Raw genomic sequence first — 20,160 nt, 5'->3', positions numbered from 1 at the left:
TCTTGAATTGGGGTCGATACAGAGTTAGATTGCTGTACTAGCTTTGCCTTCTTGTTTACCAGTTGTTCTTTTACTAAGGCTGAGACTTTACTCCCAACAATATATGTGAAACACATCCATCTTTCCCCTTTTGAACATTTACTTCTCAACCTGCTACCACTTGTTCCTAGGTTTTCTACAATCCAGTACTTTTTCCCATTTTGCATACAGTTTCCTAATGTGGATGGGTTATAACAGTGACTGTTGACATGGGTATGCGCAATGAAAAAGGAACCTCGCTGTTTTTCCATATACAGCTTTTGGTAGCACCTATGGCGTGGCTGTGTCGGTATCCCCAGAGGGAAGAGACAAAAAAGGAGTGACAGATAAAGGAATAACAGAGGTCCGATATGGTTTATACTTCCACCTCCCATGCCTATGGGGTTGCTACCCACAGCAGGGGTATATGATCTTGGTGGCAAGTACAGTGGTCAATTCAGTCTTGCCCTCTATTTCTTCATCACTTCCTTTTCACTAATTTCCAGGAAAATTGCTTTTGACACTTCTTAATTGTAGCTTCCCACCATTCCTCAGGTATCTCCCATTCAACAGGCACTAGTAATTCCCATCCACAAAGCAGGGTTACTGTTTCAGCTGTTCTTTGCTCTGCCTGGATTGGGGAATAGATTTGGCGTTCGACACTTCGTGAAGTGAGAGTGTTGTTTCTGTGAACTACAATAATGTTGGGGTTTTAGGAGCTTTCCTGGATTTTTTTTTTCCTCTTAAAGGAATTTTCCCCATATGTATTGCTAGGGGGACAAATTGCTGAGTACTTCAGAAAAACAAAGACCTACCCATCGAGGGTGGGGTGCATCTGGCTACTCTTTTCTTTCAACCTGGGTGTGTGGACAGTCAGTTCCCGGCGTTCAGACAGAGAGGGAGGCTGCTTTCTTCGGCTGCTTTTCCTTCTGCTGGAGAAGCCCCGGGATCCCAAGCCCGCATTTCCCTGCCATGCTGGGAGCAGGGCTGTGGCAGCCCTTCCCCCACCGTTGCTTCGAGCCTTCGCTGTGTTGTAGCCGTGCTCGCCCTGCCTGCCCAGACCTCCGGGGGGTTCCCCTCTTGGATACATCGGCTCTGCCACCCGGGATTTGTGCTCATCCCTGCTGTTCCAGCCTGCCGTTCCAGAAGGTCCAGGCAGACACCAGGATCGGGTCCCCAGGGGTTTGTGAAGCTTTTGTTCCATCCTTTCCCGGGATCCCAGGGCACGGGTGCCTCGTGCTCCCCGAGCTCGCTCCGGAGCGCCCCCTGCAGCCGCGGGGGAACCATCACACCTGCCCTGCTCACCGGGAGCCGCCAGCGCCCCTGCCGGCTGCGAGCGGAACTGCACCCGAGGGGAAAGGGCCTGACAGCCGAGAAGGCTGGGACTGGGTTTGTGTTTGCTGTTACTGCCAGAGTTGTTGTTGTTTTGTTTGACTGGTTATATACATATATATATATATATAGTAAAGAACTGTTATTCCTATTTTCCCACATCTTTGCCTAAAACCCCTTGGTTTCAAAATTATAATAACCCGGAGGGAAAGGGATTACATCTGCCATTCCAAGGGAGGCTTATGCCTTCCTTAGCAGACACCTGTCTTTCAAACCTAGACAGATCTTGGCGCCCAACTGTGGGGCCTGAGGGCATTAAGAGAGAGAGGTGAAAAAGGAATAACAGTTCCTGGATAACTTTATTTTGTGTGCTGGATATAGGAACCTTGCTAGGCAGCACTATGTGGTCTACTTTACCCTGGTTCGGGTGGCAGGTGGCCGTGGCTTTATTCTTCCCCTTTGCAGCTCCTTACCTAAACATGGGTCCTCTGACTAAGACTACCATTGCTGTTATCCAGTTTGCCCTATGGGTCGAGAAGGTGAGGAATTCACGGGCTTTTAACTTCCTCCGGAATGTGGGCACGTGGATAAAGGGCTAATGTCGAGGGATTCCTTGTGGAACAGGGGCATAGGATACCCCAGGAAAGTCTGGTCAACCCAGGGTTGCTGAGGAAGAACCCCTGAACTGGCCTCAGGCTGCAGGCAGGCCTGGAAGACACCTGGCAGCAGGCAGCCTTGAAAATCCTTGGCAAAGTTACACACTAGTCGGCTCCCCCGCTGCTTAGAGGCTGTCTCGTGGGAATAGGGCATGAATCTTTGCAAAGTAGATATAAGTTAGTGAAAGTAAACAATACAGTGGAGAACGATGCTCAAATCGTATCGGTGTTCGTGTCGTTACTCTGGCCGGCTCCCCTGCACTCGGAACCCTCCACGCTGCTAAACCTGGTGCCCAAACAGGGACCCATGTGAGTTTTGCTACATGCAGGTTCACTTAAATGTGGCAAGACTCCGAATCATTGCATTGGTGTTGGAGCCTGGGGAAGCCGGAGCGCGAAGGGTCTCAAAGCCGAGTGAAGCCGGAGACCGGAGCTTGCGCAGCCAAGTGAGTCCCCACAGGTAAGAAGCTATGGAGTACGAGGCAGGAACTCGCCTCCTAGCCAGTATCCTCTCTAAAAGAGGCAAGACTATGAAAGATCGAGATCTTTATGCCCTTATTACATGGGCCCGAGAACAAGGATGTTTAAAATGCACTTTGCTTTTGTTTTCGACCAAAGTGTGGTGGGAAGTTGGGAACAAACTGTGGCTGTCCATGATAGAGGGTGGAAAGGAAGGTAAAGAAGCTAAAGCTCTCGGATTAACATGGAGAGCTGTGACTAATACCCTCGCAGAAATGAAAGCAGAGAGGAAGGTGGCCACGGAGGCCATGGAAGCCCTGGGGGGTGGCGGCCCCGGACAGGAAAGAGATGGGGGTCATACGGAGCAGCGGCTGGAGACCAGGGCAGAGTCCAGGGTTGCACGATTCTTTGGGCTGACCACGGGTTGACCGATGAGGGGAGCAGCAGCACCTGTCTTCTCACTGCAGGAACTGCTGGACGCGACGGGGAAGGAAGTTACCCCACAGATGCCTGAGGGAGAAATGGCTGCAACGGCGGAAGCGCAGGCTCCCGACTCTGGGGGTGGGGCGCAGGCGAGCAGAGGAGAAACGAGCGGTCCTAGCACCTGGCTGAAAATGGCAGTGCACCACCCCCCTCTGCCGGACAGCTGATCATTGTCCGACTGCGAAGCAGCCTCTACGGCTTTGTTGCCTGCAAAGCCAGAGCCAGCCAGGGCTGCCGAAGGTCAGCCCCAAGAGGAGGAGAAGCACCGAGAGATGATGCATGAAGTAATGAAGAAGTTTGCTGAATTGCCTACGTCAGGACGCGTTGGAGTCTAAGGCTTGTGAAACCACACCATCAGCACCGAGGCGTCCTGTGGACCCACTGGTCAAGATAGCCACCAGAACTCCTACGTTCCTGTTGGGAGAACGGGGCACAGTGCCTATGGCCCCTCCCTTCCCGCAAGAGGAGGTGCAGCCATCACCTCTGTCAGCCCCGACGGTGAGGACAGGTCCATTGCGAAGGAGATGGAATGGAGTTATCCATGACGCAATTATTAAAGGTGACTGGCATGCCGTAGATGCCCTAGCCTGCCCTGTACTGATACAAGGGGACACTGCAAAGTGGGAACCCCATGACTGGAAGATCTTGCAGCAAGCGAAGCAAACAGTCACCACGCACGGCTTACGGTCCGAAGCTGCACAAACCATCCTGCAGTTTATCTTTACAGCAGATGTCCTGTGTCCTAATGATTGCATCAGCATCACACAATTGTCGTTAACCCCTCCACAGTTCCTGCTCTGTGAGCGAACGTGGAAGCAGCTAGCACAAGAAGAAGCTAGCAAACACCAAGGTGATACACAAGACCCACTGTATGTGATCCAAGCCAACATGCTAACTTGGAGCAGGGCTTATGGAGCGACGGTGACACAGCTGACCATGCCCACAATCATTCATCAGTTGTCCCAGACTCTTCCCCACAAAGCCTTGTTGTCAGTACCCGAAAAGAAGTCTCCTCCGTATGCAGCAGTCCGACAGGGACTGTCAGAGCCATATGGTCAGTTCATTGACCATCTGTCAGCAGCCTTGAAGGACGCAACTGAGCTCTCTGAAGAGCTCCAAGAGCAAATGTTCCGAACACTTGCCTTTGAAAATGCTAATACGCAAACTAAGACAATTCTGGCCACGCTGCCCCAGGGAGCAGGAGTAGACAAGATGCTCGTGCGTGCTACCCATGCAGAACAGTGTCTCAGTTTTGAAAGACAGGTGTCTGCTAAGGAAGGCAGAAGCCCCCCTTGAAGTGGCAGATATAACCCCTTTTCCCTCCAAGTTATTATATTTTGAAATCAAGGGCCTTTAGGCAAAGATGTGGGAAATAGGAATAACAGTTCTTTACTATATATATATATATATATGCATATGTATATAACCAGTCAAACAAAACAACAACACCTATGACAGTAACAGCACACACAAACCCAGTCCCAGCCTTCTCGGCTGTCAGGCCATTTCCCCTCGGGTGCAGTTCCGCTCGCAGCCGGCAGGGGCGCTGGCGGCTCCCGGTGAGCAGAGCAGGTGCGATGGTTCCCCCGCGGCTGCAGGGGGCGCTCCGGAGCGAGCTCGGGGAGCACGAGGCACCCGTGCCCTGGGATCCCGGGAAGGGAAGGAACAAAGGCTTCACAAACCCCTGGGCAGCCGATCCCGGACTCTCAGGAACAGCAGGCTGGAACGGCAGGCTAGAGCAGCAGGCTGGAACGGCAGGATAGAACGGCAGGCTAGAGCGGCAGGCTGGAGCGGCAGGGACGAACACAAATCCCGGGTGGCAGGCGAGATGTATCCAGATGGGAGAACCCCACGGATGCCCAGGCAGGCAGGGCGAGCAGGGCTACAGCGTAGCGAAAGCTCGAAGCAGCAGCAGTGGGGCAGGGCAGCCACAGCTCGGCCTCCAGCAGGGCAGGGAAAGCGGCTTTTGGGGTCCCGGCGTTGTTTCCAGCAGGAAGAGAAGAACGGCCAAAAAGAAAGAAGCAGCAGCTCCTTTCTCTGCAGCTTCTCTCTCCGGACGCTCAGAGCGAACTGACCCCACACACAGGTGTAGACAAAAGGAGCAGCCAGGCCCGCCCCACCCCCCTTTTTGTCTTTCTTAAGTACAGCTATTTGTCCCCTAGCAACATGCATATGGGAGAAAATTCTTTTAACAGGAAAAAAAGCTAAGACTAAACTAAAATCCCAACATTATCCACCCCAAATTTTTTCCCATACTAACATGTTACATGAAACTTAACTTTTTTAACCATATAAATCTATGCATCACCCAAATTATATACAAATATACATGCTGATACAGATACAAGTACAGAGCCATGGGTAGTTCACCCTAAAACAAGGTCCCCTTGAGGTAAGCATCGGGTCTCTCCATCCCTTTGCATCACCCACCAGGTGCAACCTGGTCCCAGAGCAAAAACGACCCCACGGATGGGTTTGTCTTTGCTCAAGGCAGACTTAACCCAAACAGTTTTTCCAAGCATACCTCTCATGTGCACCACTGGAACCTTATCCCCGTCTGTTGTCTGTAGGGGTTCGGATTGGGCAGGGCCTGCTCGGCTGGTGGAGCCTCGGGTGTTAACTAACCAGGTGGCTCTTGCTAAATGCACCTCCCAGTTTTTGAAAGTCCCCCCACCCAGTGCCTTCAAGGTGGTTTTAAGCAGTCCATTACACCGCTCAACCTTCCCAGCTGCTGGTGCATGGTAAGGGATGTGGTACACCCACTCAATGCCATGTTCTCTAGCCCAGGTGTTTATAAGGCTGTTCTTGAAATGAGTCCCATTGTCAGACTCGATTCTCTCAGGGGTGCCATGCCTCCAAAGGACTTGCTTTTCCAGGCCCAGGATGGTGTTCCGGGCAGTAGCGTGAGGCACAGGGTAGGTCTCCAGCCATCCTGTGGTGGCTTCTACCATTGTGAGCACATAGCGCTTGCCTTGGCGGGTTTGAGGCAGTGTGATGTAATCAATCTGCCAGGCCTCCCCATACTTGTATTTGGACCACCGCCCACCATACCACAGAGGCTTCACCCGCTTGGCCTGCTTGATCGCAGCGCATGTCTCACAGTCATGGATCACCTGGGAGATACTGTCCATGGTTAGATCCACCCCTCGGTCTCGTGCCCACTTATAGGTGGCATCTCTGCCCTGATGGCCTGAGGCATCATGGGCCCATTGAGCTAGGAACAACTCTCCTTTATGTTTCCAATCCAAGTCTATCTGGGACACCTCTATTTTCGCAGCCTGATCTACCTGTTTGTTGTTACGATGTTCTTCATTAGCCCGGCTCTTGGGGATGTGAGCATCTACATGACGGACCTTCACGGGTAGCTTCTCTACCCGAGTGACAATGTCTTTCCACTCCTCATCAGTCCAGATTGGTTTTCCTCTGCGCTGCCAGTTTGCCTTATTCCACCTTTCCAGCCAACCCCACAGAGCATTGGCTACCATCCATGAATCAGTGTAGAGGCAGAGCTTTGGCCACTTCTCTCTTTCAGCTATGTCCAGAGCTAATTGGACAGCTTTGAGCTCAGCAAATTGGCTCGATCCACCTTCTCCTTCAGTAGCCTGTGCAACCCATCGTGTGGGGCTCCATACAGCGGCTTTCCATTTCCGGCTAGCGCCTACAATTCGGCAGGAACCATCAGTGAAGAGGGCGTATTGTCTTTCACTCTCTGGTAGCTCGTTATATGGTGGGGCTTCTTCGGCACGTGTCACCTGCTCCTCTTCTTCTTCAGAAGATAACCCAAAAGTCTCACCTTCCGTCCAGTTCGTAATTATTTCCAAGATCCCAGGACGACTTGGGTTTCCAATTTGGGCGCGCTGCGTGATGAGGGCAATCCATTTGCTCCAAGTAGCGTCGGTGGCGTGATGCGTGGAAGGAACCTTTCCTTTGAACATCCACACCAGCACCGGTAGTCGGGGTGCCAGGAGGAGTTGTGCCTCTGTGCCGATTACTTCTGAGGCAGCCTGGACTCCTTCATAAGCTGCCAGGATTTCCTTCTCTGTGGGAGTGTAGTTGGCTTCAGACCCTCTGTAGCTTGGGCTCCAGAATCCCAGTGGTCGGCCCCGAGTCTCACCAGGCACCTTCTGCCAGAGGCTCCAGGACAGACCATTGTTCCCGGCTGCAGAGTAGAGCACGTTCTTCACCTCTGGTCCTGTTCTGACTGGGCCAAGGGCTACGGCGTGAGCAATTTCCTGTTTGATCTGGGCGAAGGCTTGCTGCTGTTCAGGGCCCCAGTGGAAATCGTTCTTCTTGCGGGTAACCAGGTAGAGAGGACTCACGATCTGGCTGTACTCGGGAATGTGCATCCTCCAGAAACCTATAGCGCCTAGGAAAGCTTGTGCTTCCTTCTTGTTGGTCGGTGGAGACATTGCAGTGATCTTATTGATGACCTCGGTGGGAATCTGACGTCGTCCATCTTGCCACTTTACTCCCAGGAACTGGATCTCTAGGGCAGGTCCCTTGACCTTGGTCTTCTTGATGGCAAAACCAGCTTGCAGGAGAATTTGAATTATTCTCTCTCCTTTCTCAAACACTTCTGTTGCGGTGTTCCCCCACACAATGATGTCATCAATGTACTGCAGATGTTCTGGGGCCTCACCCTTTTCTAGTGCAGTCTGGATCAGTCCATGGCAAATGGTGGGACTGTGCTTCCACCCCTGGGGCAGTCGGTTCCAGGTGTACTGCACACCCCTCCAGGTGAAGGCAAACTGAGGCCTGCACTCTGCTGCCAGAGGAATGGAGAAAAATGCATTAACAATGTCAATAGTGGCGTAGCACTTCGCTGCTTTGGACTCCAGCTCGTACTGGATCTCCAACATGTCCGGCACGGCAGCGCTCAGCGGTGGAGTCACTTCATTCAAGGCACGATAGTCCACAGTCAATCTCCATTCCCTGTCCGACTTGCGCACAGGCCAGATGGGGCTGTTGAAGGGTGAGTGGGTCTTGCTGACCACCCCTTGGCTCTCCAGCTCGCGGATCATCTTGTGGATGGGGATCACAGCATCTCGAGTTGTCCGATACTGCCGGCGGTGCTCTGTCGAGGTGGCAATTGGCACTCGTTGCTCTTCCACTTCCAGGAGCCCAACTGCAGAAGGATTCTCTGATAGTCCAGGCAGGGTGTTCAATTGCCTAATGCCCTCTGCCTCCATATCAGCAGCAATCCCAAATGCCTACCTGAGTCCTTTCGGGTCTTTGTAATAGCCGTTCCGGAGGAAGTCTATGCCCAGAATACACAGGGCCTCTGGGCCAGTCACAATCGGATGCTTTTGCCACTCCTTCCCAGTCAGGCTCACCTCAGCTTCCAAAAGGGTCAACTGCTGTGATCCCCCGGTCACCCCAGCGATGGATACAGGTTCTGCCCCCACATGTCCCGATGGCATTAAAGTACACTGTGCCCCAGTATCAACCAATGCATCATATTTTTGTGGCTCTGATGTTCCAGGCCATCGGATCCACACCGTCCAGAAAACTCGGTTCTCCCGTGCCTCTCCCTGGCTAGAGGCAGGGCCCCTCTAGCCCTGGTTATCATTCTTTCCCTGGGTGTACATGCTCGAGGTGCCTTCAAGGGGATCCGACATATCATCTTCCCTTCTGTAATACCTGGCAGCTCGGTCATGGGAGGCTGAGGCTACTTTCACCTTGGTGGAACCACCTTGGTTAGTGCCTCCCTCCTTGAGTTCACACACCCGCGCTGCCAGGACAGAGGTGGGTTTCCCATCCCACCTTCTCATGTCTTCCCCATGCTCACACAGAAAAAACCACAGCTCAGCTCGTGGGGTGTACCCTCTCTCTCTAGCAGGGGGACGACGGGCTCTGACTTGGGGGCCTGTGACTCGCACTGGTGCCACACTGACCTTCCTCATCTCCTCCCTCATCTCCTCCCTCATCTCCTCCCTCATTTCCTTCCTCATCTCCTTCATCTCCTCTTTGAGGTCCTGGACCACAGCAGAGACATGAGCTTTCAGCGGGCCATTGACCATACTGTCATAATTCCTGAGCTTGCTGGCAACAGAGCCCATGGTTTCTCGCTTATTGTCAGCATCAATCGTTGCAATGAAGGTGGTGTATTGCGGTGGCCCTAGCTTTGCCAGGTTCCACATCATCTGTCCTGTGCACCTGACCTTATCGGGGTCATTATCATGCTGTCCATCCCTCCCAAAGAGTACCTCTAATACTGCCACCTCTCTTAGCTGTTGGATCCCTTCCTCGAGTGTCTTCCACTGCATTCTATGATGGTACTCCTGCATTCCCTCTTTGTGAATGAACCTTTCTCTCACACTCATTAAGGGCCGCTCCCAAAGAGAAAGGGGCCCTGGCTCCCTCACAAATATCCGGTCCTCACCTGGGTCCTGGGTCAACGATCCCAGATACCTTGCCTCGCCACTATCCAGTTGCACACTTGTGCCCATAAGGTCCCAAACCCCAAGCAGCCAGGTTGTATAAGGCTCACGCCCCCTTCGCACAATGTCTTTTCGCATAGCGCGGAGACTGTCGTACGACAGGGACTCAGTGATGATTTCTGGCTCTGGCTCTCCTGCTGGTTGTGAGGGCCCTGGTTGCCCATCATCATTAACTGGTCGTACTGATTTGGTCTTATACTTCCTCCTTTGCACAGGGGTCACTGCTGCTGGCTGTGGTTGTCCTTGTGGTTCAGCTGAAGCCTGGACGGTTGTAACATCCGTGGGTTCCATTGCTGCACCATCGGACTCACCCTCTTTGGGGCAGGCAGAGGGTTTTTCACTAGCTGAGGAGGTGTATTCCCTTAGCAATTGGCACATCTCCTGGCGCACCTGGCCCATCTCCTGGCATCTCCCCTGGCGCACCTGGCTCATCTCCTGGCATATCCCCTGGCGCACCTGACCCATCTCTTGGCACATCTCCTGCATTCCTTTTGCCAGTACCCCCACCCAGTTTGGGTAGTCCATTTCTGAGCTGGGCTGTTGGGCAGTATCAGTCTGTGGGGCGGGGTCTCTAGTGTCTGGGGCTGCGTCAGGCTCTGGGGTAGGATCAGGCTCTGGGGTAGGATCTCTAGTGTCTGGGGCCATGTCAGGTTCTGGGGTAGGATCTCTAGTCTCTGGGGCTGGTGTCTGGGTAGATATCCAAGCCAATCTCAACTTATCCTTGAGTGCTAAATAGAGTAGGCCTACCAGCACCAGTTGGTTAATACTCAGAGGGAATCTAAACCCTTCGAAAATTGGTGGGGTGGGCCCAAAGAACTGGTTGAGGGGTTGGGGGAAAACTTCCCCTGGTGTCATTTCCTCACAGAAGGTACCATTTTTAACATAACCCCAAAAACATGTGCTCAGTGTGTGATAGCCGTTTATCCATGTACCCACATTCCGGAGGAAGTTAAAAACCCATGAATTCCTCACCTTCTCGACCCATAGTGCAAGCTGGATAACAACAATGGTAGCCTTAGTCAGAGGACCCATATTCAAGTAAGGAGCTCCAAAGGGAAAGAATATAGCTACGGCCACATGCCACCCGAACCAGGGTAAACTAGACCACATAGTGCAGCCTAACAAGGTTCCTATATCTGGCACACAAAATAAAGTTATCCAGGAACTGTAATTCCTTTTTTCATCTCTCTCTCTTAATGCCCTCAGGCCCCATGGTTGGGCGCCAAGATCTGACTTGGTTTGAAAGACAGGTGTCTGCTAAGGAAGGCAGAAGCCCCCCTTGAAGTGGCAGATATAACCCCTTTTCCCTCCAAGTTATTATATTTTGAAATCAAGGGCTTTTAGGCAAAGATGTGCGAAATAGGAATAACAGTCCTTTACTATATATATATATATATATGTATATGTATATAACCAGTCAAACAAAACAACAACACCTATGGCAGTAACAGCACACACAAACCCAGTCCCAGCCTTCTCGGCTGTCAGGCCATTTCCCCTCGGGTGCAGTTCCGCTCGCAGCCGGCAGGGGCGCTGGCGGCTCCCGGTGAGCAGGGCAGGTGTGATGGTTCCCCCGCGGCTGCAGGGGGCGCTCCGGAGCGAGCTCGGGGAGCACGAGGCACCCGTGCCCTGGGATCCCGGGAAGGGAAGGAACAAAGGCTTCACAAACCCCTGGGCAGCCGATCCCGGACTCTCAGGAACAGCAGGCTGGAACGGCAGGCTAGAGCGGCAGGCTAGAGCGGCAGGGACAAACGCAAATCCCGGGTGGCAGGCGAGATGTATCCAGATGGGAGAACCCCACGGATGCCCAGGCAGGCAGGGCGAGCAGGGCTACAGCGTAGCGAAAACTCGAAGCAGCAGCAGTGGGGCAGGGCAGCCACAGCTCGGCCTCCAGCAGGGCAGGGAAAGCGGCTTTTGGGGTCCCGGCGTTGTTTCCAGCAGGAAGAGAAGAACGGCCAAAAAGAAAGAAACAGCAGCTCCTTTCTCTGCAGCTTCTCTCTCCGGACGCTCAGAGCGAACTGCCCCCACACACAGGTGTAGACAAAAGGAGTAGCCAGGCCCGCCCCACCCCCCTTTTTGTCTTTCTTAAGTACAGCTATTTGTCCCCTAGCAACATGCATATGGGAGAAAATTCCTTTAACTGGAAAAAAAGCTAAGACTAAACTAAAGCCCCAACAAGCAGTCATCTCAAACAGCTGCATTCACTGCAACGCTGCAGAATGTCCTGCAAAAACAGGGACAAGTCATCGCCGCAGCACTGACCAGAGAGGTGCCCAGCAAGTGGTGCCATGCCACGCATACAGGACCCCTGTCTTGGGGTGACCTTATGATGTGTATCCCATATCGCTGCCTATGCCCAGAAATTAATTTTTGGGCCTTTCTATGCCTCTAAACTGAGCCTGAGCGGGAAGAAAAAAAAAACCTGAGCAAAAACTTTCTCAAAGCAGTTTGCAGCTTGTTCAAGGTCACATAAAGATAGCAGGTTTTCTTTTCCCCAGCTGGGGCAGGGGAGCAAGGAAGCACCGGGCTTGCTGCTTTCCAGTCAGCTTTTGGCCAGTGTTTTGCAGCTTCTTGTTCTCTGGAGAGAGGCTGAGAGTTGAACTTTTCCTTCTCTGGAATTTCAGATTTTCTCCCATTTTCTACTGGACTGCTTGATTGCTGTAACATCAGAGCACATCGGGAGGACTTTCCACCGGGCACAGAGGGCCTGGCCCTGGGCCAAGCCCCAGCTCCGAGGAGACCAAAGGGAGGACTCGAACACTTTCCCAGGTTTTTCCTCTACAGCGAAAGATTTTACCATTTTACATTATTTTCCTTTCCTGTGTGTTTGGTAAATAAATAGTTTTATCTTCTTCACTTTCCTTCGAGGAAAATTTATTTTTTCCCGAACCTGGTAGGGGGAGGGGTGGTTGTGCCTTCTCTCAGAGGATATATTTCTAAATTTGGCCAAACCGGAACAAATTTAGTGGCACCCAACTGCGTGGCTCGAAGGAAAGTGAAAAAAAACTTGTGCTAATTACATTTTGGTTTGAATTTACTTTTTCTGAGTTGGGGTAAAGTAGTCACCATGCTGGTTGAGTTCATAATGTCTCTCTGGCTCGATGTACTCATGTCTTCCTGGTCCTTAGGCTTCATTGAGGTACTAGTGCTTTTTTGGTCCCTAGGGTTGTTTGCCTATCCACAACTTGCTCCAATCTTGTCCTTGATATGTAAATTTTACAGAGAAGGGAGACGAATCAGGATTTCTATTTTGCTGTGCTCGGTGATAATGATTTATAAGAAGTTGACAGAGGTACAGGCAGCTGTTCGAGGTGTGTATGATAAATGGTTTCTCCATCCTAACCCCAGTCCTAGCTTCGGTAGCCTGTTTTGGGAATTTATTAGTAATTGCACCCAGATTGTTAGAGGAGGAGGAGACGGGGTTTCCCTTCCCTTTAAATTTGATAGGTTATCTTTTGACAATGTTCAGTATCCCCTGGATGTTAAAGAGACCACCCTCCTGGTATTTAATCTGGTAATCTTCCTCTATATGATTCACAGCTTCTCTAGAATAAGAGCTCAGATTTCCAGGGTGACTGCTGAGACACCTGACCCAGAGGTGGAAAATCCTGAGTGGTGTGGGGAATGGGAGGACATTGGCCAAACCCTAAAGAAATTCTCTGACCCGATAGTTTGGGATTTCCCATCCGAACAAATTCAGAAACCAGCTGAGGTGGCCAAATATCTGAAAGAGAAATACAATGACAATTCTAATGAGAACAAGCTCCTTGCAATATGTTGGGCTCCGGCATATGCCTATCGCACACTGCAGCAGGTAAAGGTAGAGAGGCAGGAAGATCAATCAGCAAAGCCTGCAGATACCCCAGTCACTCAGGCTGCAGATAAACCAGACAGCCAGCCCAAAACAGATGGAGAGTCTAAGCCACTGACAGTGGCTCCTGTCACAAGGAAAAAGCACACAACCAAAACTGATCGCCCAGTGAAAGATGATGATGATGCAGGGGAAGGGACCTCAAAAGATGCAGGGGAAGGAACCTCAAAACCACCAATGGACTCAGGCACAGAAACCATTACTGAGTCCATGTCCATAAAGGACCTTCACAGCCTAAGAAAGGATTACACCCGACGGTCCGATGAATCCATAATCAGTTGGATGGTCCGTATTTGGTATGCAGCAGGTGATGATGTGATGCTGGACGGGGCTGAAGCGAGGCATTTGGGATCCCTGGCATATGATCCAGTGATCGACCAAGAGATGAAAAGGGAGGCTGGCTCTGCCAGTCTCAGGAGATGGGTTTTGACAGGCGTGGCTGAAAGATATATGTGCGGAGATGATCTCTACATGCAGCAAACCCAGTGGAAGACCATAGAACAAGGGATCCAATGCCAGAGAGAACTAGGGGTGGTAGAGGTTGTCTTCACAAATGACCCAGGATTGAGGAGCCCAGACCGGGCCAGAGATATTCCATACATGTGGCGAAAACTCATACATCTTGGGCCACAAGAATACGCTTCTGCTTTAGCAACAATGAAACCAGACTACGGTGCGAATGAGACCGTGCAGGATATGGCAGTGAAGCTCCGAGCATATGCAGACTCTGTGCATGGCCCAACACATGCAAGAATCGCAGCTGTGGAAACACATGTGCAGAGAATGGAAGATAAGATAGAGAAGAATCTCCAGGAGATTAAAGAGTGCCTTCTCCGCCGACGTTCCCCAGAGAGAAGGTACATCCCACGAAGTGAGCTGTGGAATTTCCTGTGTGACAGTGGGGGAAACATGAGGAAGTGGGGTGGACAACCCACTTCTGCTCTGGCAGCACGAGTGAGTGAATTGAAGGAGCGCAAGTCTCAGAAAGGAGGATCTACCAAAAAGGAAGTAGCTCCAGTTGCATGTAGCCAAACTGCTGGAAATGATGGAAAAGACGATGGTATGTCCAATTCCCATGAGGGAACCTCTAAGATGCAGGCCCAGGGAAAGAAGGATAACCAGGACTAGAGGGGCCCTGCCTCTAGCCAGGTAGAGGTCAGGGAAAACCATGTTTTTTGGACTGTGTGGATTCGTTGGCCTGGTACATCAGAACCACAAAAATATGATGCCTTGGTTGACACTGGTGCGCAGTGTACAATAATTCCATCACAGCATGTGGGGGTAGAATCTGTTTCTATTGCTGGTGTAACAGGTGGATCACAAAATTTGACCTTGGTGGAAGCTGAGGTGAGCCTGACTGGAAATGAGTGGAAGAGACATCTCATTGTGACTGGCCCAGAGGCCCCGTGCATTTTGGGCATAGACTTTCTCCGGAACGGGTATTTTAGAGACCCAAAGGGACTCAGGTGGGCTTTTGGAATAGCTGCTGTGGAGACAGAGGGCATTAAGCAACTGAACACTTTGCCTGGGCTATCAGAGAACCCGTCTGCAGTCGGCCTTCTGAAGGTGGAAGAACAAAGAGTACCAATTGCCACCTCGACAGTGCATCGCCGACAGTACCGGACAACTCGAGATGCTGTGATTCCCATCCACAAGATGATCCGTGAGCTGGAGAGCCAAGGGGTGGTCAGCAAGACCCACTCACCCTTCAACAGCCCCATCTGGCCTGTGTGCAAATCGGAAGGAGAATGGAGATTGACTGTGGACTATCGTGCCTTGAATGAAGTGACTCCACCATTGAGCGCTGCCGTGCCGGACATGTTGGAGCTCCAGTATGAGCTGGAGTCCAAAGCAGCGAAGTGGTACACAACTATTGACATTGCCAATGCATTTTTCTCCATTCCTCTGGCAGCAGAGTGCAGGCCTCAGTTTGCCTTCACCTGGAGGGGTGTGCAGTACTCCTGGAACCGACTGCCCCAGGGGTGGAAGCACAGTCCCACCATTTGCCATGGACTGATCCAGGCTGCACTGGAAAAGGGTGAGGCTCCAGAACATTTGCAGTACATTGATGACATCGTTGTGTGGGGGAACACCGCGACCGAAGTGTTTGAGAAAGGAGAGAAAGTTACCCGGATTCTCCTGGAAGCCAGATTTGCCATCAAGAAGAGCAAGGTCAAGGGACCTGCCTGAGAGATCCAGTTCCTGGGAGTGAAATGGCATGATGGACGGCGTCAGATTCCCGCTGAGGTCATCAATAAGATCACTGCAATGTCTCCACCAACCAACAAGAAGGAAACACAAGCTTTCCTAGGTGCCATAGGCTTTTGGAGGATGCATATTCCTGAGTACAGCCAGATTGTGAGTCGTCTCTACCTGGTTACCCGCAAGAAGAATGATTTCCACTGGGGCCCTGAACAGCAGCAAGCCTTCGCCCAGATCAAACAGGAAATTGCTCACGCCGTAGCCCTTGGCCCAGTCAGGACAGGACCAGAGTTGAAGAACGTGCTCTACTCTGCAGCCGGGAACAATGGTCTGTCCTGGAGCCTCTGGCAGAAGGTGCCTGGTGAGACTCGGGGCCGACCACTGGGATTCTGGAGCCGAAGCTACAGAGGGTCTGAAACCAACTACACTCCCACAGAGAAAGACATATTGGCAGCTTATGAAGGAGTCCAGGCTGCCTCAGAGGTAATTGGCGCTGAGGCACAACTCCTCCTGGCACCCCGACTACCGGTGCTGGGATGGATGTTTAAAGCTGAGGTTCCCTCTACCCACCATGCCACCAATGCCACATGGAGCAAATGGATTGCTCTCATCACACAGCGCGCCCGAATCGGAAAACTGAATCGCCCTGGGATTTTGGAAATAATTACCAACTGGCCTGAAGGTGAAAACTTTGGTCTCGCTGATGAAGAAGAACAAGTGACACGCACTGAAGAAGCTCCACCGTACAACCAACTGCCATCAGACGACACACACTACGCTCTCTTCACTGACGGTTCTTGTCGCATCGTAAGGATGAAACGAAAGTGGAAAGCAGCCGTATGGAGTCCCACACGGCGGGTTGCAGAAGCTACTGAAGGAGAAGGTGGATCAAGCCAACTCGCTGAACTCAAAGCTGTTCAACTAGCCCTGGACATTGCTGAAAGGGAGAAGTGGCCAAAGCTCTACCTCTACACTGATTCATGGATGGTAGCCAATGCTCTGTGGGGATGGCTGGAAAGGTGGGAAAAAGCTGATTGGCAGCGTAGGGGAAAACCAATCTGGGCTGCTGAAGAGTGGAAAAACATCGCTGCCCGAGTAAGAAAGCTGGTTGTGAAAGTCCGCCATGTAGATGCCCATGGCCCCAAGAGTAGGGCTAATGAGGAACACCAAAACAACAAGCAGGTAGATCAGGCTGCAAAGATAGAAGTGTCACAGGTAGACTTGGACTGGAAACACAAGGGAGAGTTGTTTCTAGTTCGATGGGCCCATGATGCCTCAGGCCATCAGGGCAGAGATGCCACCTATAAGTGGGCACGAGACCGAGGGGTGGATCTAACCATGGACAGTATCTCCCAGGTGATCCATGACTGTGAGACATGCGCTGCGATCAAGCAGGCCAAGCGGGTGAAGCCTCTGTGGTATGGTGGGCAGTGGTCCAAATACAAGTATGGGGAGGCCTGGCAGATTGATTACATCACACTGCCTCAAACCCGCCAAGGCAAGCGCTATGTGCTCACAATGGTAGAAGCCACCACTGGATGGCTGGAGACCTACCCTGTGCCTCACGCTACTGCCCGGAACACCATCCTGGGCCTGGAAAAGCAAGTCCTTTGGAGGCATGGCACCCCTGAGAGAATTGAATCTGACAATGGGACTCATTTTAAGAACAGCCTTATAAACACCTGGGCTAGAGAACATGGCATTGAGTGGGTGCACCATATCCCTTACCATGCACCAGCTGCAGGCAAAGTGGAACGGTGCAATGGATTGTTGAAAACCACCCTAAAGGCACTGGGTGGGAGAACTTTCAAAAATTGGGAACAGAATCTAGCAAAGGCTACCTGGTTAGTTAACACCCAAGGTTCCACCAATAGAGCTGGTCCAGCCCAATCTGAATCCCTGCATACAACAGATGGAGATAAGGTCCCAGCAGTGCATCTCAGAGGTCTGTTAGGAAAACCTGTGTGGATCAATTCTGCCTCAAGTACAGACAAACCCATCCGTGGGGTTGTCTTTGCTCAGGGACCTGGTTGCACATGGTGGGTAATGCAGAAAGATGGCACAACACGTTGTGTACCACAGGGAGATCTGATTGTTGTGTGAAAACCACCTATAATGTGGAATGCCTGTGTACCCCTGCTTGCTGATTGTCACTGTCACTGTTCGTACATAGCTGTGTGTATATATATATATTTACATATGTATTAATGTGTGTGTGTAGAATTAGAATATCTTCGTTTGGGCATTGAGCCAACAATATGGGATAAGGGGTGGAATGTCTTGGGGTTACCTTATGATGTGTATCCCATATCACTGCCTATGCCCAGAAATTAATTATTGGCCTTTCTATGCCTCTGAACTGAGCCTGAGAGGGGGAAGAAAAAACTGAGCAAAGCTTTCTCAAAGCAGTTTGAAACTTGTTCAAGGTCACATAAAGATAACAGGGTTTTTTTCCCAGCTGGGGGCAGGGGGGGGCGAGGAAGCACCCGGCTTGCAGCTTTTCCAGTCAGCTTTTGGCCAGTTTTTTCCAGTTTCTTGTTCTCTGGAGAGAGGCTGAGAGTTGAACTTTTCCTTCTCTGGAATTTCAGATTTTCTCCCATTTTCTACTGGACTGCTTGATTGCTGTAACATCAGAGCACATCGGGAGGACTTTCCATCGGGCACAGAGGGCCTGGCCCTGGGCCAAGCCCCAGCTCCGAGGAGACCAAAGGGAGGACTCGAACACTTTCCCAGGTTTTTCCTCTACAGCGAAAGATTTTACCATTTTACATTATTTTCCTTTCCTGTGTGTTTGGTAAATAAATAGTTTTATCTTCTTCACTTTCCTTCGAGGAAAATTTATTTTTTCCCGAACCTGGTAGGGGGAGGGGTGGTTGTGCCTTCTCTCAGAGGATATATTTCTAAATTTGGCCAAACTGGAACAACCCCGAAGCGAGAAGGCGCAGTCAGCATCAGCTCCTGAGGAAAGTGACGCCACTACTGCAACAGCTGGAACTCTGGGACCCCCGTCCCAAGAAGCCTTGTAGAGGCTGCAGACGTTGCTGAGTGAGGGGGCTGAGAACTTGCCAGGTCCACCACTCTCCGTAGCGGGGAAAATAGCGAGACCCTGTGGTGAATGTAATGGCTGCCCTGGGTGGTTGCTAGGGACTTGCGGTGGTTGTTGGGGAACCCTCTGCGAAGGCGGAACCAAGAAGGGGAGTTGCGTAAATTCTTGGGTATAGCACCAGACACAGAGGTAGAGGGGGAATTGTTTTTTGACTGTCTTGATACAAGGGCATTGGCGGACATCTTTGATTGGCTGTCCGCCCATTTAGATCGAGTGAAGGCAGTCAATTTGGCTAGCATCTATGTTTTTATCTGGTGCTTCAGCAGCCAGGGCTCACGCTATATTACATAAACTTGGTTGCTGGGCGAGGGATGAGCTAAACATAACTTCGCAGATGCTTGACGAGCTAAGCGCAGATGTTACTAGTGTTAGACATGCAGTATTACAAAATAGGGCAGCCATTGATTTTCTACTATTAGCCCATGGCCACGGCTGTGAAGATTTCCAAGGTATGTGCTGTATGAATCTTTCTGACCACTCTGTCTCAATTCACAAGCACCTCTCTGACCTCCAGAGGGGCCTGCACAACCTTTGGGAGACAGATGACCCTATTGGAGATTGGCTTAAGGGTCTGGGTATCACCGGATGGCTGCGTACCTTGATAGTAGAAGGCTGTCGATTGCTATTTGTAGTTATATTAGGCTTAATAGTATTTGGGTGCATTTTTTCTTGCATTAAAGCGGGGCTGTGAAAGATTATTGACCAGGCCTGGGTTGCCCAAAAAGAAAATGGGGGATGTGGAGAGGGATTCCTTGTGGAACAGGGGCATATGATACCCCAGGAAAGTCTGGTCAACCCAGGGTTGCTGAGGAAGAACCCCTGAACTGGCCTCAGGCTGCAGGCAGGCCTGGAAGACACCTGGCAGCAGGCAGCCTTGAAAGTCTTTGGCAAAGTTACACACTGCTTAGAGGCTGTCTCGTGAGAATAGGGCATGAATCTTTGCAAAGTAGATATAAGTTAGTGAAAGTAAACAATACAGTGGAGAACGATGCTCAAATCGTATCAGTATTTGTGTCGTTACTCTGGCCGGCTCCCCTGCACTCGGAACCCACCCCCTGCTAAAACCTATCACACACTGAGCACATGTTTTTGGGATTAAGTTAAAAATGGTACCTTCTGTGAGGAAATGACACTGGGGAAGTTTTCCCCCAACCTCTCAACCAGTTCTTTGGGCCCACCCCACCAATTTTTGAAGGGTTTAGATTCCCTCTGAATACTAACCACTTGCTGCTGGTAGGCCGACTCTATTTAGCACTAAAGGATAAGTTGAGATTGGCTTAGATAACTACCCAGACACCAGCCCCAGAGACTAGAGATCCTACCCCAGAGCCTGATCCTGCCCCAGAACCTGACATGGCCCCAGACACTAGTGATCCTACCTTAGAGCCTGCTTCAGCCCCAGACACTAGAGATCCTACCCCACAGACTGATGCCGCCCAACAGCCCACCTCAGAAATGGACTACCCGAACTGGGTGGGGGTACTGGTGAAAGGGATGCAGGAGACATGCCAGGAGATGGGCCAGGTGTTCCAGGGTGTTGCAGTGGGGATCCTGCAACATGCATATATCAAACCAGGAGTCCCGTGGAAAGGA

At 51.3% G+C, this 20,160-nt stretch overlaps 1 protein-coding gene across 1 annotated transcript in view; it reads left to right on the top strand.

The window, feature by feature from the left end:
- Window positions 1–2,896: 2,896 nt before the first annotated feature.
- The window catches only part of LOC309584589 (methyl-CpG-binding domain protein 2-like), a gene marked incomplete at its 5' end in the record, with an annotated part of 50,023 nt that continues 32,759 nt past the window's right edge, over window positions 2,897–20,160 (top strand). The window contains one exon of the mRNA XM_082300683.1: window positions 2,897–3,026. Within this exon, the coding sequence (XP_082156809.1) occupies window positions 2,897–3,026 (130 nt within the window). The remainder of the gene's footprint in view (window positions 3,027–20,160) is intronic.

The sequence above is a fragment of the Coloeus monedula genome (assembly GCF_965178545.1).
Source record: "Coloeus monedula genome assembly, chromosome: W".
In the NCBI taxonomy this organism is placed as follows: Eukaryota; Metazoa; Chordata; class Aves; order Passeriformes; family Corvidae; genus Coloeus; species Coloeus monedula.
The sequence above is the reverse complement of the archived record's forward strand: the minus strand, read 5'-3'. Positions and strand labels throughout refer to the sequence as shown.